This window comes from Manacus vitellinus, unplaced genomic scaffold, assembly GCF_001715985.3.
Source record: "Manacus vitellinus isolate BGI_N305 unplaced genomic scaffold, ASM171598v3 scaffold_4_pilon, whole genome shotgun sequence".
Lineage (NCBI taxonomy): Eukaryota > Metazoa > Chordata > Aves > Passeriformes > Pipridae > Manacus > Manacus vitellinus.
This window is the reverse complement of record NW_021940604.1, coordinates 10,053,647-10,078,794: the sequence shown is the minus strand read 5'-3', so window position 1 is coordinate 10,078,794 and position 25,148 is coordinate 10,053,647. Positions and strand designations below refer to the sequence as shown.

General features: G+C 38.0%; 1 protein-coding gene across 1 annotated transcript in view; it reads right to left on the bottom strand.

The window, feature by feature from the left end:
• Window positions 1–24,840, bottom strand: part of MAP3K5 (mitogen-activated protein kinase kinase kinase 5) — a 72,344-nt gene extending 47,504 nt beyond the window's left edge. Inside the window, exons 1-7 of the mRNA XM_018078243.2 lie at window positions 24,685–24,840; window positions 21,932–21,955; window positions 11,831–12,024; window positions 11,397–11,565; window positions 10,321–10,427; window positions 7,191–7,361; window positions 3,087–3,199 (exon numbers count right to left, since the gene is read on the bottom strand). Of these exons, the coding sequence (XP_017933732.2) occupies window positions 3,087–3,199; window positions 7,191–7,361; window positions 10,321–10,427; window positions 11,397–11,565; window positions 11,831–12,024; window positions 21,932–21,955; window positions 24,685–24,807 (901 nt within the window). The 5' untranslated portion in view covers window positions 24,808–24,840. The remainder of the gene's footprint in view (window positions 1–3,086; window positions 3,200–7,190; window positions 7,362–10,320; window positions 10,428–11,396; window positions 11,566–11,830; window positions 12,025–21,931; window positions 21,956–24,684) is intronic.
• Window positions 24,841–25,148: the final 308 nt, after the last annotated feature.

The window sequence follows — 25,148 nt, the reverse complement described above, 5'->3', positions numbered from 1 at the left end:
GGATTTTTACAACATTGCCAATGTAATCAGATATGCTGCTTCTAATTACAGCCTCATGTTCCCTCTGAAGAGCTGTTAGTGACCATATTCTTCCTTAACCTTTCCCAGCCTATCAATATAATTTCCACATAACCCAGACTGAACTTAGCTGGTTTGTTCTTGCTTCTCTCCAGATCTCCCACAAGAAGACAGACTTCCTCTAATTTCTATATGCTACAGATAATGCTGTGGGTGGACACCTGGCAAATCTAACTACTGCTAACAAACGGTCTTGTACACACAGATTACACAAGAGGTGACATCAAAAGAATTACACGCAGATAAGGGATTCTTGGGACAGGAAAAGAAAATCAAAACATTTTCATATACAACCTCTGTGATGTTGCCTGTTTTTGTTTAAAACATTAACTTTAGCCCAAGACAAAGAAAATACTAAATTTTTTTCAGAATCTAGCACAACTCAAGCCACCTGACAAATCTTGTTGCACAAAGACAAATGTAAGGTTTTGCACCTGGGACAACATAAATAATTCAGGACTGCAGCACAGGCTCGGATCTACCCAACTGGGGAGCAGTTCTGTGAAAAAGGGTCTGGGGGTCCAGAAGAACAACGAGCTCAATATGAGTAAACAGTGTGCTACTTCAGCAAAGAAAGCCAACACAGTGTTGGGATGTATCAACAAGGGCATCGCCAACAGAGATAAGCCATTATCCCACTCTATTCAGTGCTTCTCAGGCCACACCTGGAACAGGCCACTGTATTCAGTTTTGGTCCCTGCTATACAAAAAAGATGTGGACGGGCTGGAGAAAGAAGGGTCACAAAGATGATCAAAGGACTGGGAAGCCTGCCTTATGAGCAAAGGCTGAGAGAGCTGGGTTTGTTCAGCCTTGAGAAGAGAAGGCTTAGGGGAGACCCTATCACCATATTTCAGTGTTTAAAGGGTCGCTACAAAGATGGAGATTCCCTTTTTGCAAGGAGTCCCGTGAAAAAGATGAGGGGTAATGGGTACAAGTTACTCCTGGGGAGATTCCAATTGGACACAAGATGAAAATTTTTAACAACTTGAAGAATCAGCCATTGGAATAATCTCCCCAGGGAAGCAGCGGATTTGCTCACATTGGACACTTCTAAGGTTCTGCTGGATAGGATGCTGGATGATCCTGTCTAGACTGTGCTTTTGCAAAGAAAGTTTGTACCAGATGATCCTTGAGGTATCTTTCAACCTGGCATTTCATGATTCTATAGACAAGAAATAAATGACAAATGACACATACAGGGTCTATACTATAAATGTATTTGAAAGACATGTTTCAAAGTAGCTGAGTCAGTCTGAAGCCTAAAGTATTTTGACATTATTTCCCATAACAAAACAGAAAGATAGACACTACTAAATAACAGCAGGGGTTGCTGTATCAAGGGTTTCCAGGAGACACCAATTAAATGTTTACATAAGACAGGCAAACAAAAAAGAAAACCACCTAAGGAACAGGATATATCTCCACTAAATAATTCATCACCTGTGGCTAAAACCTTATATAATAAAGAACATTAATTTCTGTCATGTTCTCCATACAGACAATAGGGAAAACAACACTGGACAAACGCACAAGAAGATGACACCAAACATTTGATCCCTACAAATAACACCTAGATTTCATCAGTACAATTAATTTGTACAAATCTAGTTGGCTGTAGCCTGTATGCAATTGAGAAATTTCTTTAAAATTGAAGGATTCAAATTAAACCACACAAAAAATATAGCCCGGTTCCATTAAACTATCTCATTTAAAGTTAGGCCAGTTAAGTGAATATTTGCAAATACTATGCAGAATGCAGAACATATATTTTTACCTCCTACCCTGGCACAAGAATTCCAGTTTCAGTGTAGAATATGAAAATATTCTGTGTGAACCAAAAAGCAAAATCTCACCCACTCACAGAATGGCAAACAGTAGCTGGGGCAACTTTGTGCAGCCTAACACATCCAAATTAATACTTTCACTCACACCTGAGAATTTAAATCTCATTTCCATTATTTATGTGAAAGTAATCATCTCACTCTGACCTTCACACTCAAAAAAACTTCTCTATCTGTAAAATTACTTCCAGACATACAATGCACACCTAATTTCTGAACTAGAGTAGTGGCTGATAACAGATACATTCTGTGGAGTAAAGAACATTGTTTCTTTTTCACTTGACAACCTCCTCAGGAGACACAGAGATTAAAAAAAGACTTTACAGTAAATCAAGAGTTATACACATTGACAGAGAAGAAAAATACCAACTGTAGTGCATATTACAACATTCAGTGCTTTCTTCAAAACCTTCCTTGAATGTATTACTGACTAATCTTGACTTTTCACTCTCCTCAAATCCAGAAAATCACAAACAAAATGGACATCTTAATTCTTCCCGCCTAAATAAGAAACTTTTCATGACAAGACATTGAACTAGTTTCCCCGGGGAAGTGAATGCCCCATTGCTGGAAGTGTCCAAGGTGAAGATGAACAACCTGGTCTAGTGAAAGCCATCTCTGCCCACAGCAAGGGGTTGGACTAGATGGTCTTTAAAAAGTCCGCCCCAAAGCAAACCACTGTGATTCTATGATTCTATGTATACAGGCATTCAGAAACCTCCAAGAATGCATCAGAAGAGAAATGTTCTCCCAACAACAAGCTGAAGTCAAATGCATTTTCCTAATTCTTAGGATGGACTTTTTGTCCATGTTCCCTACAGTTCTACAGTGGGGTTTTTTTGTTTGTTTTAAAGAGTGCTAGCTGGAATTGGATTCCTCCTTTGGGTGTTCTTGTTTCACACACACACTATGCCATTACAAAGAAGCTTAGTTTTCACTGAGTTCTGGTAACCAGTTAAGACCTTGAAACTGGATCCAGATCTTTACGACAGCACTCACCTGCAATCAGGTGGGATCAGTAGTGGTGCAAGAGACCAACTTAAATATTCACATGCTCTCTATCAAAGCTTTCATTTACAACTATCAGATTTTTCCCCTAAAACAGCAGCTGGTGGTATACTTTTGCTAGACTGTGATTTCACGGTGAATTTGCAAGTTATAATTACCAACTTTCCGCAGCTCAAAAGAAGTATCAAAGCAATGTCCAGCTGCCAGGAGAAGTACTGCATAATTAATTCCTGATGGTAATGTTGGCTCTGACTCAAATGCCTTCTTGAACCTAGAAAAAACAAATATACAAGTTTACTTTCTAGATAATGCAATCTACTATGGGCATCATTACTGTTTTAGGTACTCTAAGAGCTTATCTTCTGTTTACACAGCAAGAATCCATGGAAGAAAAAATATTTTACTGTTTTCAACACATTCTTTGTGGTTATTTTTAGGATTCTGTTATTTATACATCCTCCTCCCACTTCCTTTCCCCTCACGCAACAAGCACAGACACTGCTCGTTCATCCCAGCAATGTTACATATCTTCCTTTTTTTCTTTACATAAAATAATACTATCAGTTTGTAATAGACCTGTTTCACACTTACATTTATTAATAAGCTCATTAATTTATTCTTAAATATATGAATTTTCATTGACTTGAGATTCTATTGTGGATCTGCTACAGTGACACACAGGCATACCAAAATGCATAAACAGAAAAGCAAGGGATATAAGAATTTACCTCACATTTAGCTACAATTACAGCTACTCCAAATTTTATTCTTTACTGGGTGTCTTATTGACATTGTCCTTATGAATCTATTCACAAAAAAAAGCACTATACCTAACTTCATTCTCCTCAAGAGGAAGTGAGCAATCAAGAAAAATGGCAGTGGTATTCCCCTAGCCTCAGTCTTGCCTTAAAAGAAGTGGAAAGGGCTTCACACAAACAGCACACACTATCCTCGTACTAGCAATGCAAGTAGTTGTGACAACAGCAGATCTACAGTGCTTTAAACTTATTCTTCAGTATAAGAACATCTTTGGTTGCATACATATATATATATATATATATATATACACATTTTCATGCCTCTGTAAGGAGGAGGCAAACAAGTGGAGTTTAAAATTTCTTTCAAAAGGATGGAAAAAAACACAGACAAACAAATGAAATACATAAAAAATTAAGCAGGTTGTGAGATTAATATATAAGGAAGGAAAGAAAAATAATCTATGCAAAACCTAAAGATTTGGCTTATAGACCACAGTTTGACATGTAAGCAAAGCTAAGGCATTTTAATCCTAGTAGGCCAAAAATCTGGCTGATTTTTAATTTGTTTGTTTGTTGTTTTTTCTGCTCAAGTGATTCAGGACTGTGCATCCTTTAACATAAGCTCTGCTTTCAAAAACTGTAAGACAGGCTCCTCTTCAATCTGCTACATATACACACTTTTTATACCTCAGTTGCCCACCTCCAAAGAACTTAATCATTAGACAAGAGTTTAGTCCTCTAAAAAAAACCAAGATGAGCAGAGAGGACTAAATTCTTTCAACATCTGCCATCCTCTTGTACTGTGAGTTACAACAAAATGAGAAAGAAAATAGATAAAAAATATTCTTGCTCACTTAAAAAAGCCCCAACCAACCCACAACAAAAAAGCAAACCCCCTAAAAAAACCCCTGCCAACCTAACAGGACAACACTTGCATGGATTCTAAGTATATACACCTGAGAGATGCCCACTGACTGGCATTACCTGTTTGGAGACATAGTACATAGTGATATTGGGAACTGTACTACCTTTTTTGCCCTAGACATCTTTCATGCTGTAATCATCATACAATGAGGAGAGAGGAAAGATTGACATGAGAAGAAAAAGTCTTGAAAATTAATATTTTTGTTCCAATACAAGAAAGATTGTACTTTCAGAAAAATGTTACAGTTGCTGACATTTGGGAAAATGTTGCAGTGCAGACACTGAATTAGGGAGGTAGCAGTGAAAAGATATGAATAAATTCTTGGTAGCTTTGGTAAATCTGATTCACACTGTCAGTGTCCAACAAGAAAGTGACAGTTAATAATTAATCTTTCATCTATTCTCTCATATTTATATGAAAGATGTCTTTTATTCTGCTTTTTAATTGTCAGAAAAGTACAGTGCTTTTTCTTTTTTTTGTGAATAGACTAAAGTACCTTGACATCGCTAGTTGTTGCAAGACCAGTGCTTTGGTTCTGCTGCCAAATCCTCATTATCTTTGCAATTCATTATAGTTCTCTTACATCCTCATTTCTCTAAGACTGAGATAATAACCTCTATCTCAACATAAAGTAACACTACCATGGAGGCATTGTTCCTACATATACCTTCTCCTGTTGTGGCCTGCTGTAGCACTAGGGTAGGTCTGTTCCTTTCTAAGAGCTTTCCACTGAGCTATGAGTCAACCTTTCAACCATGTCAAGCCTGCTGTATGACTAACAGTAGAAATTTAAATCAACATTCAGCAAAAAGTACAAACCAAGAGCAACTGGACCATCCAGTATAGTTTCCAGCCAAACTCCAACTTGACTCACAGAGATCAACTGTTCTACGGCAGCAGGCACACACAGTGTTCTGCATTGTCTTACTTGCCAGAGACATCAGGGGTTATTTAGGGGCTGGCTGGCCAGCACCCTACCCTGTTGCAGGAGCTGTCAGCCTCTATCCTTTCCTAAACTGGAATGCCTGACTGCAACCACTTCCCACCATCAGATCTATGATTACCACAATGCATCTATTCAAAGTGTGTTAAAACGACAATAAGAAATTACCACTGTTTTACATATAATCATTTTTAGTTCAGTTATGTTTGAAAATCTCAAAGTTTATCTATTCATGAAGCACTATGAACAAGGAAAAAAGCAAGATGTACAATAGCAGAAGTAATTAATATTTCTTTTATTTATCCTTTAATAATGCCTAATATTTATACAAGAACTACAGTTTTCTTTTTATATTTGTTCATCACATTAGCAAAATATAATTTTTAAGAAAGACCCCTGAAAGTTTGTTATGGGCTTTGCCTTAGAGGAAATGAAACTTTTCTTTAACTCAAAATACAAAGGGAGGGATGAGAACAATATGCTGCATTCCTGTTACTTCAATATCTTTTAAAAATCCAGTAAGAATTGCAAAACTGTAAAGCATGACCAGAAATTATAAGCTGTACTTGTATTCTGAGGTCATAAATAATAAACAATTATATCTTATCTTTTACAAGAGACAGTTCTAAGATGAAGTTTACTGAAAACAAGCGATAAATGACAAAGGGAGATGAAAGCTTTCCATTCTAAGCATTTACTTTAACCAGCAGCTGATGAGCACAAGATGAGAGCTAAGATGTGATGTGCAGGATACATTAACACATTGTCTGTATCCTCATGTGAATGGAGAGAAGCAGCTCATCCTGACAGAACTCTAGGATGGCATCCAGTGCCTTCATTTTTTAAGCTCTTCCACATAATAGCATCTTAGTGCATTTCAAAAGGATTAAAAAGCATTATTCTTGTCTCTAAAATGAAAAATTTACCTATTATTGTCTACTCCCCTGTGTGCTTTTTTGACTATGAATGTTATTGTAGTCCACTGCAATATGCACATACTATATGGTGATGATGGGGTCATGTCAGCATGAGTTTGAAACAGTCATATTGCTTGTGAGCATGGGAAAAAGACAGAATGGTACATGCTTAGCATCAGTGCAGAGTTAAACCAAGCCTAGACAGCTAATATCTATCAGATTGCAGATAAGCCAATCGATGCATGACTGATTGACCCTGAGATCAACTCATTTGTAAAACATGGTGCTAATAATGCCAAGGTCAGGGGTTCAATCCCCTGTACGGGCCATTCACTTTAGAGTCAGACTTGATGATCCTTGTGGGTCCCTTCCAACTCAGAATATTCTCGTGTTATTCTGGGTGATTACTGTCTGGCCCAAACTCCTAAGAATAATATAGTAAATAGAAGACTTTGCATTTGGGAAAAAATGAGGAAAATACACTCTGATGAGATACTTGAATTTCCAAGTCTGTGAGGCATTTCAAGAACTTTGCAGAATGAGATCTGTGAACAACATAAATCTCTCATTCTTAACAAATAAGCACAGAAGTTTAGAAGATTCAGTCTATTCCTTAAGGAGCAAATATTTGGAATGAAAACCAGTTTAAATATATTCTTTTTTGAGGAATATTTTCCCCAAGCTAACGAAAGGACATAGACCAGGAAAACAGTACTTACCAGAATGTTCCTTTGTCCCTGCTTTCTATATCTATGAATCCAGATTCCAAAAACATGTCCATGTAAATTCGACCAACTAGACAATACATATCTGAAGCTACTTGGTCTTCCTGTTCTACCAGGGGAATCATAATTTCTAGAGCCTTCTGTCTGTCTCCAGGCAGATTTCGCCTATTAAAAATGAAAATCTTGATTAAGAAACCCAGTAAAGTTAACAAGAAATACTTTTCCATGACAGTATTTGAACACAGATGTATGACTTCATCCATGTAAAATGTGCTTCTAGACACAATGGACTATGTTATATATACATACTTAACTCCCCTTCCTTTTTTTATCCTTTCTTAATATCGTGAGACACCTTTATAAAAGTCCCCAAATACATTTTCTCTCTCTCAGGAAGCATTAGATAGAGCAAAGCACTGAAAACAGCAACAAGAGCCTAAAGAGCAATTCTTAGAAAGATCACGTGTTTTCTTCTAAAACAGAAAGTATGAATGAACTTTACTTTCATATCTAATATTTCTTTTATTGTAATCCATGCTTTAAAGGAAAAAAAGATTCAATCTTGCATTTGTGATATTATTTTTATATACATTTTGGATGTGAAGTAAGAAGTCCAAAAAGCACAAATCAGACTGAATTCCCATGATAGGGAAGGTTAGGAAGTAAAGCCAATAAGGCAATATTAAAAGAAGTACTTCAGGCAAGAAAACCACATAATTGCAAGCATTAGACATTTCCTAGTGAGTCATAGTTTTGATAAATCATTCAGTATCAAAAGTTTAGAATTTTAATATATTTGTGTTCTGAACAAGCAAATTACTCCCTTCTCAGCAAAAACAATGCTTCAGGGGTTTGGAGAGAGCATTATATGCTTTTGGTGAAATTGCCTGTTTTATTTTAGTAGCTACAATTTGCATTGGGAGGAATATGTAAAAGTGGGTTTATATCTGTTTTGCTAGCTTTGGACTGAAGAAGCTTACAAGAGAGGGCTAACTCAGAAAGAAAAGAGGAAAAAAAACACATCAAAAGCCTTCCTAGAGGAGATCCTACTTTATCTGAGGTTCAGTAATTGATTTTTTTCTTTCCCCTCTACAGGAACTTATGCAAGTTATAATGCACTTGCAACAGCAGTGTCAATATCAAACCTGACAGATCAGAGCATGTGTACTCTAAGTGATACCTGAGCTCATGATACCTGAGCTCATGTATGTAGCTCTAGAAAGGAGTGACATGGAAGAAAAGGTTTAAATCAAGCAGAATGGCTAACAGAGGACAAATAAGTACTTTTCCTTCTGTTTGCTTTTCCATCATCAGTGCTCTCACACTTTCTTAATTTAGGTCAGACTAATCCTGACTAATTAAGCCGTTCCATCCTTCCGTACTAGTGACCTGGATTAGAAGTAAGAGACACAGCTTCTTTCACAGCAAAGATTCAGAAGTGCAGACTATTCCAGGCCTGCCTTAGCTCACAAAACATCCTCTATATTCTCAGTAAGGAGAAAGTTACAATTAGCCCAAGTAATTCCTTCTTGGCACACCAAAGCATGAACATTTTCATAACTGTCATGGATTCCAGTTTAACATTCAACGTGGAGAAGAGAGGAAGAGGAAAATCTCATCTGACCTTCTCCAGAGGTACTTAAGTATCAACTTGAAAGTAAGAAGTAAAGCGTTTTTGATAATATAGGTAATGAATTGTCCTTTTGATTTTGATTCAAATTGCTGGGAAAAGTGTTTCACTCAGATAACAAAGGTACTTCAGTTATCCATGCAGAAATGTATGTGTAGACCTTTTGTCAGATAACCTCAAAGGCTACATCTTAGAGTCACACCTATAAAACCAAACTTTTCAGTCTGAAAGAAATCCCAACAGAATCAGTGAAGTATTAGGATCTGCCTGAAAAGATTATACTGCAGTTTTGAAGTTTTTTTAATGCCTCAGTGAACTAGTCAAGTTGTCTTTTCAGAGGTGACTTTGTTTCAGAAAATTGTGAACTTGAGGTCTAAATAATTTGTTAAAATCCCAAGGAACACCTAGTGACCTTTGTGAAGGCTTTGTAGAAGTGGCAAATACGTGCTGGATTATTTAATCTGCAAAATGTCACATATTTATGGCAAAGCAGAAACAAAGAAGGTGCAATATTTATACCTTCATATAACTGGTATAAAGGCACAAGAAAGGATCTGGACATTTTATTCAGAAAAAACAATGCCAAACAACTGCTTTTAATTTTTTTGCAGGGGTTGTTTGTTTTTTTTTCTTTCAAAACTAGATTTAGTTTTTCAGCTAATTAGTTGTGACTAGTTTTGACATCACTTTGGCATGATATGCAGTTCCTCGGTGAACCTGAATTACAAAATTCAAACCTGTGAAAAGCAGAATTATCTGTAGACATTTTCTGTATTTGAGAATTTCAATGCCTACTGACACCTGGTCTACTCCTTTAAAAGTCAACAGCAAAATGTTCATTGTGATAACAGCAAGGAAGCAGAGAACATCTGTAATTTCCTTTGAAAAAAAACTCCCCTTTTAGTCCCTCACCTAAATGCCATTACCCTAGAAAGAAAATCTAAGCTTGGCTTTCATTTAATCCAAGGAAGTAGTGTGTGTTCCTCCACGTATCACATTTAGTCTACGTTATCAGAGAACACAAAAATTAGTTCATTATTATAATACAATAAGATCTTCTGATGGACATTTGATGAACGGTCTGCTCCTGTGTCCCGACATTACCAGACCTCAGACTTGAACAAGATGATGTCTTTGCTAGCACAAATGCTGCAACACTCATACTGCAATGTTAAAAGTGTATTTTACAGAGGGGAAAATACTGCTAGGCATTATTTGCTCCAATTCAGGTACTGAAACAAAAAATAATGCAAACCTATGGAAAGACAAGACAAACCAAACATGCTAAAGAAAAAATGAATGAAATTTGACAGTAGGAGAGAAAAAGCAACTTTGATTTATCACAAAGGTCAAAGTCCCCAAAATTGCTTCAGTCAAAACTGTAGGACTGCATACAAAGATTCCAGTAGGGAACTTCACACAGGATTACCCACCCCTTATGATGTTTGCAGTTCTGATTTACTGCTCAACAGCAGAAGGAAGGGTACTTCTTACCTGTTTAGCGCAAATGCATAATGCAACCTCACATGGTGGTGGGAAGCCAAGTCAAAAGTAGGCAGTTTTTCTAAAGTTTTCACCAGTTTCACAATAGAATCGTAATCCTTCCAAAAGAAGGGAAAAATTAAGTTTTAAGTGGCTGTACTGAGGTATGCCTATATAAACTCTTTGACCTAAGCAGCTATTATTTCATACTAAGAAGTATATTCAGTTCATTGTAAGTTTTATGGATTTCAGTTTCTTCAGTCTAAAACTGGTAACAGCCTAGCACTCAGCAGAGTGTCAGTAATCACAGTATTGAGCAGGGAAACACAATTTGGTCTCCTGTGCTGCTGCAGCATGGACCTGTGGGAATTGCCATACATCTGTTTCATGACAAAAGTTAGTTTCAGGAGCTGAACACATATTAGCATTCGTATTGTGTGTACATTACAAAGCTAACTGCATCCAAATTAAGGCATCCCAAAATTCAGAAGTAGGCATGACCCACAAAAACAAAAGACTCTTTGAATACCACAGTTTTTACCGTAGCTTACTCACTGACATAGTTAAAAAACAAAGAAAACCAAAAATCAAACCCAAAACCAAACCACTTCAAAATGTTTAAGGAAAAACAGTTGAAATTATGTATAACAAAATAAAAAATTACTAGCCTCAGTCCAAAAGTTGAAATGCATATGGAACAATTTAGGTTTCCATAAGAAATGTCACAAGCATGGTGACAAAGAATACATTTACCTATCAATTGCAGAATGCTACCATGGCCTTTAACTAGGACACGCTACAGGCCATTCATCACAGTAACGCTGAGATGGAGAAGTTATTTTATGTCATTTACTTTTTAGGTACACTGTTATAAAACAACACTTTTCTGCTAGGTAAAGGCAAAGAACAGTGAAACTACACAGAAAAAGAGTAAAAAACATCAGTGAAGATATTGTAAAAGATTTTTACAAGTGTGCTTTATTCATAGAGTTTGTTAACAATTCTGTGCAAAATACACTAACAATTTCAGTGAGAACATAATTTAATTTACTACTCTTTTAGATTATCTTAGTGCACAGAACTCGTACCTGGATGTCTCTGTAGGACAGCAGCAAGTTTATTACAATGTCAGCAGACAAGACTTCAACATTATCCACTCGCTGTCGAATCCTTGCCAGCTCTGCTGCAAGCTCTTTGCCTGTGTAAAGTGTACGGGCCTTCCTGATGTCGTTTAGAATGGATTCCCGGAAATACTGGCTGGAGAGAAATAACTTCACATCAGCAATTTTGGACAGGTCCCTTGCACTTGTTTTTTCTGGCCCCATGGCTCTCCCACAAGATGAATGCAGAACATGTATTGATAGAACGGTGTCAATGGAGAGATTTGGTCAAGCTAAACTATTAATTGTCAGTTTGTCTGAATAGAAGGCAAAATATTGCATCACCACAGCAACAGCCTAACATTTATTTTGCCAGCAGGAATATATGAATTTTACACAGATGTACAAAAAAGGCAACTCACCTTGAACTGGCCTGTGCCACCTTCAAGAGCTGAATAAATCGATCCGCCAGAGGTAAGCATATAGGCCCAAGCAGCGACTCAAAACCAGGTTGCATCAGTTCTGTTAGTCCCTTCATGAAACTACTATCACAGCAGTACACCTTGTTGTGTGGAGTTATCATATAAGGAACAAATATGTAGTTCCCAGTGCACATCTGTAGGGAAACAAGGTGCAATATTTAGGGCAGTTATGGTTTCACACGCCAAACTACGAAACAACTGCATATACTACCTGCGAAATTTCACCTGTTAAAGTCAAAGACCTTACTTCAGTAAAACCAAGTTTTTAGCCATGAAGCCTAGGATTCCATACATTCAGTTTTCACCTCAGTACAATATACATCTGAAATGTGTTGTTTCAGATTTCTGAACTGCTTCCTGTAAAATCAGTATTTTTAGAAGTATCAAGGTGACCTTAAAATAGTCATTGGCTCAATAGTGAAACAATTCTGAGGGCACACCCTAGTCACCCCAAAAAGGCTGGTGGACTCGAGTGAAGCTGATGTACACACTTTTCAAGATGACAGATGTTCAGAGGAGAACAGTACAGTTCGGCTTACAGGTGCTGAAAACAATAACACAAGCTAGTTGCCTCACAAGAGGAAAAACAGAGAGAAAACTAATCCTCATAGGAACTGCAAAATTACTCAAATAGCTTAGCATAAAATAACCAAATTAAATTGCCTGTAATATAGCAAATCTTTCTGGCCAGTGGGACTTAGAACCATACATATTTCAGAATAATCCCTTTCAGAAGATCTTAGCATTACTAAACTGTATTGATTTCTATATATCAATGTATGAGAGATACTTTGCAAAAAAAAAAAAAAATTATCTTCCAAGGAAGAGGAAGACAAGATGTCTGGTGCCTGTAGTATGTGTTTGAGTACACATTCATGCAGAGAAAAAGTTGCTTAATATTTGTGGTTTAAAGAGTCTTAACTATGAGACAGAATACCATCAAAATCAAGAGGAGGGAGGAGTTCCTCCATTTGGCTCTCAAAGCTCAGACTCTACTACTGAAGTGGCCAGCAGCCCAACAACAAAAGCCTTAAGAAAGCAATTCTTGAGACCTATCATTTTGGTACTCCTAAATTACTTCCAAGGTTAATGACTTCCTGGTCAGCTGCTTCTGTTCTCCCAGAAGTCAACATAGCAACGGGGACATCAGTTTAGAGACTCCCCGCCTAGCTGACCTCCATCCATTCAGAGGGCAGTGACTGAATAGATGTCAAATGCCACAATACCAGATGTGTGCGCTTAAAATATGCATTTTAACATGCATTATTAGATTTTTAAAACATGGAAAGATTGAGATACTCAAGTCTGTAAAAATGTATGCATACAGATATGTCAGTAAACACATGTTCGTGTACAAATCAGAGAATGGCTATGAAAAGTGCAGGAATTATTTTTTAATTACACCTCTAATACTGTAAAACTGTAAGACCTCACTATAAAGGCAACCCCACTACGACTTTTGAGAGATATAGACAAACTCTGTAAACTTTAAAAGTAATCAATGCAGGCATTTACACAAGATCCATTGAGCTCAACTAACCCAGAACTTGGTTGGAGATTATTGCATACACAGCCTTGCACAATGGTTAATTTAGTCTTCTTCCCCCAACAATCGAAAACTATTACAGCTGAATAACTAGGAAAAATTATTCTGTGTGTGAGTTCAGCAATTTAAAAGGAAACTTGAGAACTGGGAAGTATATGACAAAATTTTTAACAAGTAACTAAGGAGTGTGATGCCAGAACCCAAACTGCTTGTCTTTACAATGGAGAACTGAATGGATATTTCTATTCAAGAATATGCTCATGTAAGGCAATCAGATGCTTTCAAGAGTGAATGGATGAACTTTTGACCCTGCTAAAACCTAATAAGCCCCACAGTCAAAGGCAGACGGAAAATTATGAATTTGCTGGAGCTGGTTTCAGCAACTACAGGACATGGATATGTAGTGACTAATGGCACAAGAGCCACTATTACACATAGGCAGACTATTCTCCCCTTTTTTTAAATAAAGAACAAAAAATTTGGCAAGTCAGAGTCAAGAGAAAGGGTAAAGTAGCTACAGATACCTGGGGGCAAGCATTTTACTTCCTAATGTTTATTCAGTGCATTAAAACTACATTCAAGACTGCTTGAAGGAAGGCCTTCTCAGACCTCTGGCACACTGTTTCCAGTGCTCAAGTCTTAAATAAAAATCAACTCTGAAAAAGGATGTTTCTATCTTTTAAAATCCACAGAACCCAAAGTTTATCCTGGCATACTGGTCAGGCCACCTAGAGAGACAATACAGGAGTCTTCATTTTAAAATCTACAAGTGGGAAAACTACTCTTCCTGCTGAGTCCATTACTAAGCATGAGCTCTTTGAAATTAATCCTGAGTGCACCTTCTGTAGGAAGTAGGTATCTATTTCAGTGGAACAAGAGAGCCAGCAAAAGCTAGTTTATATGCATTTTTTTGCTGTTACCTGAGGGGGAAGAAAAAAAGCTTATAGAGCCCAGTACAGAAGACTTGCAGACCCAATAGTCTTTGGAAGCAGTGGACAAGGAAGAATTTAACAGTAAAAGATAGGAGAAACCACTATGTGGGAAGAAAACAGAAGAAAATAAATCAATTTACAATTGTTCAGAGGGCCCTGAGGGGTCTCATAGAATTGTCTCAAGGTAGAATCTCACCTTGATATTCAGTGGCAAGTAGTGTAGGAACAGTGGCCTTTTTCTCAGATAGGGCATTATTTGGTCCTTAAATTAATCTAGACGGTTATCTTTTTTGGGAACTCTGTATCTCTGATACCTCTCAAATTTGGCTGAAAGTCATCAGACAGACAAACAGGCAGATACAGAACAAACGTGAAGGATAAAAAAAAAGTAAAAGCTCTTAAGTTTCATTTCCTTAGGAAATACACTTTAAAAAAAAAGAGCACATATGCAGTAAAGCTAAGAAACACAAGAAATAATTAACTCAATTTCCCTTCCCTAGCTCAAGAGCACATTAGATATCTAACAGCTAAACCTGACAAAGGCAGATATGCAGTAGGTCCGGTGTCAAAAGAAAAAAAAAGAATCAGAAGTTATATATTATTTACTAAAGGTGGTGGTGGTGGACAAAAGATTAACAGTGACGGCAAGACTGCTCTAGTATAACAAAGTCTATAGTCTCCTACTGTGAAGAAATGTATTTTGTCACCATCACAAATTCTAAATGCAAAGAGTCCAACTCTAACTGCATTTGGGCAATGATTGGAATGGCAGCCCGAGGACCAAGCTGTGGGGGCAGCAGCTGAGGTGTTGCTCCAAATGTCAGTCAGCTCTAAACCTGTTACCCCAAAGCAGCGTGTGTGACTCGCTTCTTTCCTCATTCCCAGGCGAGGCAACTTGTCTCAGCCACTTTTACTTCTTTCTCATCTTTCTTTGTCAAAATATAAGCTACACTGCCTAAAGTCAGAAAGGATCAGGTGGTCTTTCTGACACACACTTCCCATCTGCTCACATATTGCTTTACATTTTGACTTAGTGCACATTACTCCACTTTAAAGTTAAAATATATTCCATTTATTCTATTAAAATCTGCCCTGTAACACTGCATCCCAACTTTGATCTCACAAACTCTGGTATTCTTTCCTAACCCTAATTAACTTCACTGTATATTCTAAGTTTGCTGAGCACACAAGACAAAACTGTTGTTTTCCTTTGATCCATTCTTGTAACTTGTCATATCATGTATAATGCAAGTAATAGAATCAAATCATTCAATAAAAATAGGATTTTTTGAAAGAGTAGCACCTTAAATCCAATTGTAATATTCTCAGTTACATCAACACCCTTTAAAACACACGTGTAGCATACGGGGTCTTCAAAAGTGGGTGTGAATAGATGCCCCAATCAAGAACAAATGCTACAAGTTTCATTTTCCAACTCCCTTCCTTTATTAATCCCTCATTATTTAAGATTCAAAAGCTCAAATTACAGTAATAGAAGTTGCAAAGGGATTGCAGGGCCCCTGAGTTGCAAGTTGAAGGGCATTACCGAAAACATCCGGGACTGGGACAGGCCACGCATGTACACACACACAGATAGTTACTATGGTTCAGCCTGATCCACATTAGATAGGTAATCTTGGCCTGAGCTCTCAAATCAGCTGAACTACTTATATCTAGGAGATACAAACACACATATCTTTGAAGGCTTTGGGCCAGCACACTCAATACCTGGCAGTATCAGATCACTTTCTGAAAGCCTATCCATGTCAGCCCATTTCATCAAATCAGTCAGACTAATCCGAAGGCAAGAGGTGCTGGCTGGAGCCAGCTACACACATAAATGCTTAACTAAGAGACAAAATCTGTAATTCATTTTTGAAAATGTTTCAACTGTTCTATATTTTTCTAATGTTTCTTCCTTACTTACTGTGCAAAATCTAACAATTCCAAACTGTTAGTAATTTCAGTTAATTACAGATGTAAGATCATCTTAATAGCTCTACATTTACAAAATTTAAGACACTGTTGCTTCTAGCTAGACCTAGTGGTCACTGGAACATTAAGCACCACCTTCTTGTTCAATATCCTTTCTCAGCTTCTGAAAAGAAATTAATATAGCACCTCTCCGTATTTAAGAGATAATACAAATGAATAGCACATAATAACATTTTAATGAACACAATAAAAATATAAAACAGCCCTTCTTTCAATATCCCCCTCTCCTACAGAACTGCTACTTGTGAAAAGCACAGCCTTTTGGGACTTGAATTTGGAGACCTTGTCTTCTTAGAAAGAACATCATGCAAGAAGATAAGCACTATTCTCTCCCCACAAATAAGTCTGATGTAATAAAAAGATTTTTCTCTGAAAGTTGCATAAATTAAAAAGACATGGTGCTAGGAAAATGAGCAATTGAATCCTGGCCAGTTAATCCTCAAATCTTGAATTTTACTTCAAAAGGAGGGAGAAAATATGAAAAATCCCAGAGAATCAATGATGTACAGTCCTTTCAGTTCCCTAAGGCTCTTTACTAACATTGCTCTGTTGGAATAATTTGACAGTCAAATATCCACAAACAGAAGAAAACTGCCTTCATAGACAAGAAGTGTCAAAGAAAACAAAAATCCCTCAAACCAAAACTATGATACTTTACTCACGGATGGGAGAACCTAGCAAAATCCCATCTACTTGTCAAAGCTTCAGGTCAGCACCCAATATAACTTAAAAAAAAAAAGAAATCAGCTGAGGTAATGAAAATAGCCAGTATCTCTCACAGTAGGAAATGTTCCTCCTGCTGACGCTCCTCTAATTAAGAGAGCTTTTTTCTATTTATCTCACTAGTCCTTTTGAAAAATATTGGCTTTTATTTCAACTCTTCAGATTAAATTTTTAAGGTAATTGTCTGACTGCACATGGCATTACATGTAGCAGATGGTAAAACCATAAACCAAGATTAAATCTATTCCCTCCATCCCCCAAACACGCAATATATCAACATGTGCTGATGTTTTAATGAATACAGACTCAGTTTGTGTTAACTTCAAATCCGTTTGTGTTAACTTCAAATCCCACTCACATGAATGATAGCCTTACTATTGATTGGAAAAGGAACTTAGGTAAGCCTCATGCCTCAAATGAACTGAAGCACAGAGACTGGATCTACTCTTTCAAATACTTCCCCTCTTCTTTGAGAATATATTCTTTCTTCATATACCCAGCAATAGTATTCTATTGCAGCCATACTACATGCTAAATGCTTGTTAAAAATCAGCCTACACCTCATATGGTCCTTTCATCATATTCACATAGGAAAAAAGTTCTCAGCTTTTTCCAAGGAAAGTATGTGTCAAATATATGTCAAGAATTCAAAAAATGAAAGAACAAGCAAGAGATAGTGATGTATCATAAATAATACCACAGTTATCATTATCAATGAAATATTTACTGAAGCATTTTGACATACCTGGATAACAAAAATCAAACCACCTCTAAATCTCTTTTTGGCTGGATGAAGAGTATTAAAAATATTTCCCCCTATTTTCATGGTGAAAGAGAACAACAACTAAACATACCCTCTATTCAGTCTTGTAGCATACCCTATGCTACAGTCTTCTAGCAATACCTATATGGAGATTCCAGTCTTGCAGATGCCTCTAGAACACCTCATCCAGGGTCACAGAATCACAGAATGGGTCAGGTTGGAAGGGACCACAAAGGGTCATCTGGTCCAACCTCCCTGCTCAAGCAGGGTTATCCTAGAGCACATGGCACGGAACTGAATATCTCCTGTGAGAAAGACTCCAAAACCTCTCTGGACAATGTGTTCCAGTGCCCAGTCATCCACACAGTACAGAAGTTCTTCCTTATGTTCAGATGGAAATTCCTGTGCATCAGTTTCTGCCCATTGCCTTTTGTCCTGTTGCTCGGCACCACCGAGAAGAGCCTGGTTTCCTCTTCTTGGTCACCCTCCCTTCAGATATTTATAGACAGTTGTCTATTCCAAAGGCTGAACAGCCCCAGCTCCTTCAGCCTTTCCCCATAAAAGAGATGCTCCAGTCCCCCAATCATCTTTGTTGCCCTCCACAGTACCTGCTACAGGAACTCCATGTCTCTCTTGTACTGAGGAGCCCAAAACTGGATGAGTTCTCCCACTCACACTGAAGGAGCACTACACCAAACTGTCTCCCAAGCTACACCTTAAACAAGAGGCAGTTAGAAAAGTCTGTGGAAAACCAGTAAAAACTACAATCATAGAATCAGAATCATTTGGGTTCAGAAGGAACCTTAAAGATCATCTAGTTCCAACCCCTGTGTCATGGGCAGGGACATTTTCCTCTGGGCCAGGTTGCTCAAAGCCCCATCCAGCCTGGCCTTGAACACTTCCAGGGTTGGGGCATCCACAGCCTCTCTGGGCAACCTGTTTCAGTGCCTTGCCACCCTCACAACAAATAATTTCTTTCTAATACCTAACCTTAACCTACTCTCTTTCAGTTTGAAGCCATTGCCCTTTGTCCTATCACTACAATCTCTGACCCCTTAGGAAAGGAAACACTAGGAAAGGAAAACACTACCAAGTGTCCCCAGCCATACAACATTAACCCTGTTGCCTAATCACTATTGCCTGCAAGTCAGCTGCCCAGCAGAACAATTCTCTTGGCCTCCAACAGTCCTTCTGATCAGGCCAGTAGCTGTACTGCAGTCTCACACCCCAGGCAGCTCACGGGGCTGTCCATCACTCCAATCTGGTGCAAGCAAGCAGCCTGAACTGAAAGGTGAGCACTGTGTCAAGGTGTTACTGCAACTGTTTGTAAACTACACGTAGAATGCATGCACATTAAACACCCTCAGATTCAGCAAGAAGTCAGTTTTTAAAAAATTGAATAGACGTTTAGAACCAGAGCTGCAACTTTTCTCCAGAGGTGGTAAGATTCAAACCACAGAGAATTAGGATGAATAAAAACTGTTGAGCTAAAACAAGCAAAGCGCAGTCATGAACTGTAACCTTTATACCAACATCTCCTCATGACTGAAACTCTACTAGTAATTTTTAGAATGCCTCTGCTGCTTGACTGACCTCAAAAATCAGATAAAAGCAGAAACTGAACTTCAGCTTTCAACCAGCAAAGTAACTACCTCCTGTCAAGGTATTACTCCCTGAAAAAACGTATGGTTTTGGTATTACTGGAACATTTGGAAAAGGTCCAACTAAATAGCTATAAAACCACATATAACAGGAAATGAACCAATGTTATCTCATGCTGCTCTGCCCAGACAGGCTCCAGGCAGCTTATCCTAGCTATGCAACATTGTATTGACTATTATTAGGAAGCACAAAAACCCAGTCAGAACAAAGAACAAAACAGTTGGTAATAGATTTTTTTTTATTATCCCACATTTTAGGGATACGAGGTTCAGGAAAAGCAAACATAAGGCATTTCAGTTAAGACAGATATATATAGATAAACACACACACTTGTTTTGCAGCCTTTTTAATCCCCTGGTGCCAGGGATGCCATAGTCCTGCTATGGCTGATGTTTGCATGCTATGAAAAAATGTGTTCTAGGACAGCAGGACTGAACTCCTTGTTTATCCATATGTGAATTTAATTTTTTCATATTTGCAACCTCATATGACTATTTTTGGTAAGGGTGGGCATCACAGTCTCAGCTTCCCAAGAACAGAACCTTTGTCAGACCTATTTATCCAGTAGTTCTATGAAGAAACATGACTTTCATGAAGCAGTGATTATATTCAATAGTTAGGCACGCACCAACGTTGTGAAAAGTCTACTTCCAGGTAATTTGGCTGACACCATGCCAAAAAAACGAGGAAATAGGAGGAAAAAAAATCAGTTGCAGAGCTGCTAAACCCATTTCACTGACTTCCCTGTTCTAATCCAAGGGAAAATATCTTCCTCCCAGAAAAGATGTTATGTGGGTGTGCTTGAAAACATCTAAGACTCTCAAGGAACACATTCTTTTTCTGGAATACACTGAAACATTTCTAAAAGTGATAAATGACAGTGTCACAGCCACCTGTCCAAATTTAAATGGAAAACAGAACAATCCTTTCTGGAACAGACAAAGGCCAAGTTATCATACCTGTGTCAGGGACTGTCATTTAAAAACAGGACAACAACATCTCCCCTTTATTCTACTGTACCAGTCATCCCCTGCTGGTTTCCTGCTAACAGAGCTCTTCCCCCTACCCTTCCTGCGACATTACATTAGTCATACATCATTCTCCCTAGGTCCTGGGCCACCAGAACAAAAACAAAGAATGTAATACATTCATTTACAAGAAAGGCCTCACTGTTCTCTTTCATTTTATGAAAAGGCATAACTGATCATTTCTTCCACTTTCATTGAGGAAAGGCGAGAAATTTTTAGTCTAGCACATCTTTCACAGCATTCTTTGAGTCTCTGAAAAGCACTTTTTGGTTAAGAGCTACACAGAAACTCGATACGGAACCCTCTTTCCTTTTTTTTAAATAATCTATAACTTAAAATGCAGCATTAGACCAAAGCTCACACAGGTTTTAAAGCAATCTTTAGAAACTCTTTGCAGAGAAAAGACTGCATCTTTTTCAGAAAATCATATTTCATATTGGCAGAAGTCATAACTGAATCCATGAATTTCACTCTTAAATAAAAAAAGTAAAGCCAGGAATACTGCAGTTTTTATGGCACTGTGAAAAATAAAACCTGACTAATTTCTGAAATTAAAAATTTAATATGCCCCTTAGAAAAGGGGAAATATATGGAACTGTACAGCATACACACAGCACCTCAGGATATCGGCACACCACTGACTAACCTCTATAGAATTACATCTTAGCAAATATGGCTACCAGTAAGTCACGAATTGAAGCCAAGAACAACTCATGATGCCAGATATATATTCTGACATGACTGGCCCTGCTGCTCCAGAACAAAACACATTGAGAAAGCAGTGCTCTCACAGTCACAGCTCTCTGCCTCCCTCAAACTTGGGCATGAAAAAGGGAAAGGGGTTTTGCAAGGCCAACCTCAAAAACCAGAGGGATGCCAAGGTGTAGAAACCTACAATTTAATGACTGACAGTCACAGACAGACTACCAGCATCTGCACTGCACTTGGACTAACAGGCTCCAAGACTCAACTTCTAGAAATAAATACACACACACTATATTTAGAAATACATATATATGTATTTTTTCATAGCTGTAGCCACAGGTTTCCAAAATGAGCATCAGTGAACACTGTACAGAAAAAGGCAACAGAAAAAAAGATAATCAAAATTACAAATGTAAATGGATGTGAAAAAATATGACAGACAAGTAAAGGCAGCAAGGAAAATACCGCTGATAGATAGAGGCAAGGTGAGAAGTGAGTCTGGTACCTAGCAACCAAGTGATATACTCAGATTTGCTGCTAGGATTTCCAGAATTCTGTATCTAACTCTGTAAAACACAGTGGGAGAGTGCTAAATGATTCAAGTGGAAAACAGAAGATAAACAACATTAAATGAAACAGAAGTTTGTAACGCCTAGAATTCAACTGAAACCCATACATCATACTTACATTGTTCTTCTGGCAGATAATTTCCTGGAATAAAAAAGAAGAAAATAACATTGATAATAGCACTGAACAACTACTAGGAAAGATATCTGATCAATATGACTTGCTAAGATTAACGTTTACAGACACATGACACAAAAAGGTTGGTTGATAGATATTTTCTATATCTATCAAATCAATATAAATGAAGTATTGTCTCAGAAGAGACAAAATTACTATTGAACCAAGTAGATACATACACCTTATAGATCCATAAGAGCATACATGATGTGTGCACGTGTATATACATATAGTCACATATATACATGTCCTTCCCTTCATAAATTTTCCTAGAGGGATGCTGTCCAGCAGTTGACTATTAACAAACATCTATTCATATTTGAGAAGTCAAATATAATAAGTAACATTTTGCTGCCAGGAGAAGCAACTAAAACGAAAAGTAAGAGCAGTAATTATATGAGGGTTTAAAATGTTCCAAAACTGCTTGAAATTCACTTGACTCTAATAAGTCTGATGCAAAGAACTTATCTTCACGTTTTTAATGTAAAGTTTCAGAGAACTAGAAGCACACAGAGATGGAAAGAGCTGATTCCTGCACATCAATCTGGGTGGTACAGTACAAGTGTAAACCACTTGTGAACAGTGACTTTGCTTCCAGTAAGATTCGTCAGCAAGTTCTGATCCCAGCAATTGATAACCCTAACAGATTTATCAGACAGCTATGCTTCTGACAGTGGGACTGCTGAGCAGGTTCACCTACACAACGGCATTAAAAACAAACACAGCATCAAATCGAAGTGCCTCGTACTGTCCATGTTGCTTCAGTCCGGCTTCTATAAAGCTGCTCTTCTCCCTGTTGAGAGGGCATGTTTCCCATGTGACTGCTGCCAGCTTTCAAAGTATGGGTCATAAATGGCTAGTCAAATCCCCAGCACGTGCAGGGACATCTTTTACTAGATCAGATTGATCAAAGCCCTGTTCATCCTGGCCCGAATGTTCATACAGAGGAACATTCCACCAGGAAAAGTTTACTTACATTGCTTTGTGCCCCAGTTAAATCACATGCTGCAGTTCTGCATTTCCTTCATTTTCAGTTTTTGAATTCAACTCTTCTATACAAGATTAAAACTGCACACGCTCTCCTGAATTGCTTCTACTCTTATCTGCTGGTTGTAACAAATACAGGAACAAACACTGCCTCAGAAGGTGCCCAGGCATGCCCATAACTGCCTTTTTTTTTTAGGCAGTTACTAAATAATATGGAAAGGGTCTTGCTCTTTTATGACTTTCCTACAGACTATCAAAAGCAGAAACATGGGCCCAGTTCAAAGCTAAAGGAAACTGTCAGGAGTCTTTCAGTGGACAAAGTACTCGTGGCAACTGTGACATCCAAGTCTCCCTGCATACAGTCGGGCTTTCACTGATGGCAGTGGGAACCCAGCACCAGACCCAATTACAAAGTTCAATTTCTAAACTAGTAAAAAGTTCTCCCAAATGCCCAAGAAAGCCTGATGCTTCACCCCAAGTGATTTTTCAGGGGGCATTGGGTATTTGGCTCTTTGCCCAATACAATGAAATTCTGCTCTGCTTATACTGTAGATCATTGTACTTGCATAATTGAATTCTATTCCCAGATACATCTTTTATCATTAGCAGTTTTATTTTTAGGGCTTTTATCTGTATACTCTTTGTGTTGTAAAAAGAAAGGAAATAATTGGATTGTAAGCAGTCCAATTGGCTGAGAAAATTTGGAGGGAAGAGCAGGGGGAAGAAACTGAGTTACTAAGTATGTCCCTCCCAATAGAAGGCCAACCTGAAAAAAATGGGACAGAATCAAAAACAGCCTGCACTTTCCAGAAGCAGTGGAGGCAAATCCTTCATAAGAGGTGGCGGTGCCCAGACTGCCATCTGACTCCCCAAGCCGCTTAATTTAAATGCTTCTTTTCAGCAATGCCTAGAATGGAAGTGCAATAGCACTTTGCTTACCTCCTGAGCAAAGCCAATGTATCTGAGACAGGGGAAGTAATTGAACAGACTGCCATCCATCAGACTATCCTCTCCCATCATGGAAGTTACTAAACCTTTAGAAGGACTGCAGGAGGAAGCAAGTATCAACTCCTTGGCTGACACAATTCACAGCCCAACAGATTACCTTAAAAAACCCTCTTCACTTCAACCAAAGTGTGAACTGAGGCATGAGTTTTGTTTTTACTAACTCCACTACACTGCTGGTAATCTCCAGCACAGCAATCTTGCACATACCTGATGTAAACAGCTGGTAACTCATGCAGAGGCCATCTGGGGGCCCCATACGGTTTGGCAGAAAACTGCTAATCTAGAAAGGAGCTAAAGCTTAAGGATTATTTTGCTGCCTCCACACTACCATTCTCACACGATTGTTATTACTGTAACAGTTTACCCCAAACACCAGTAATTCCCTTGAATGACAAAGCAATGTATTTAATTTCTCATCTCAAATCTGGCAAACTTATGTTGCTGTAAACAGCCATTTAACACCTAGGTATTTAACTGACTGTGATAAAATCATCTAAGTCTTTCTCTTTAGAAATCTAAACTGAGTTTCACAGAATTTCACTGTGGACATCTTCGACAGGCCTCAGAACATTTTTGCTATTCTTTTGTGAACCACAAGTGGTGTCTGTATCTCACACAGAAACAGAGAGCTCATTTCAAGAGTTTGACCAGTTGTGACTTGCTCCCCACCCTTCCCCCGGCTTTTTTGCATTCAGAGCTACCTTCAGAGACTGCAGAGATTCTGCATTCGTGTCGCAGTAGAGGATGATGTTGTTAGCCATGCTGAAGCTCTCCCTGACTCCCAGGTGGTAGAACAGGGAAGGCTGACGAAAAGCATCGCTCATCTCTACGACAGCAATATCTGTAAAAGAAATGAAAAAAGTTATCTCTGACAGCCAAGTATTTCTAGGCCATGCCTCTTCACACAATTTGCATTGATAAGAAGACCTGATTTTAAGTAGTAAATAAGAGATCTAGAGGGATTTTCCCATTTTAGCTACTACGCCTGAATTTTGAATATAGTCAGCAGGATGTGGTTTAGGTTTTTTCTCTTTCAATATTCCTCCTCCTTTTTTTTCTTTAAATGAGACCTTAAAAAGGTAAAAAGGGGTAAAGCCACTAATAAAGAAAAGGCAAAAAGGCAAAAGTTAACTTGGTGGCTTGAAGAATAAAATTAGTTTGGTAA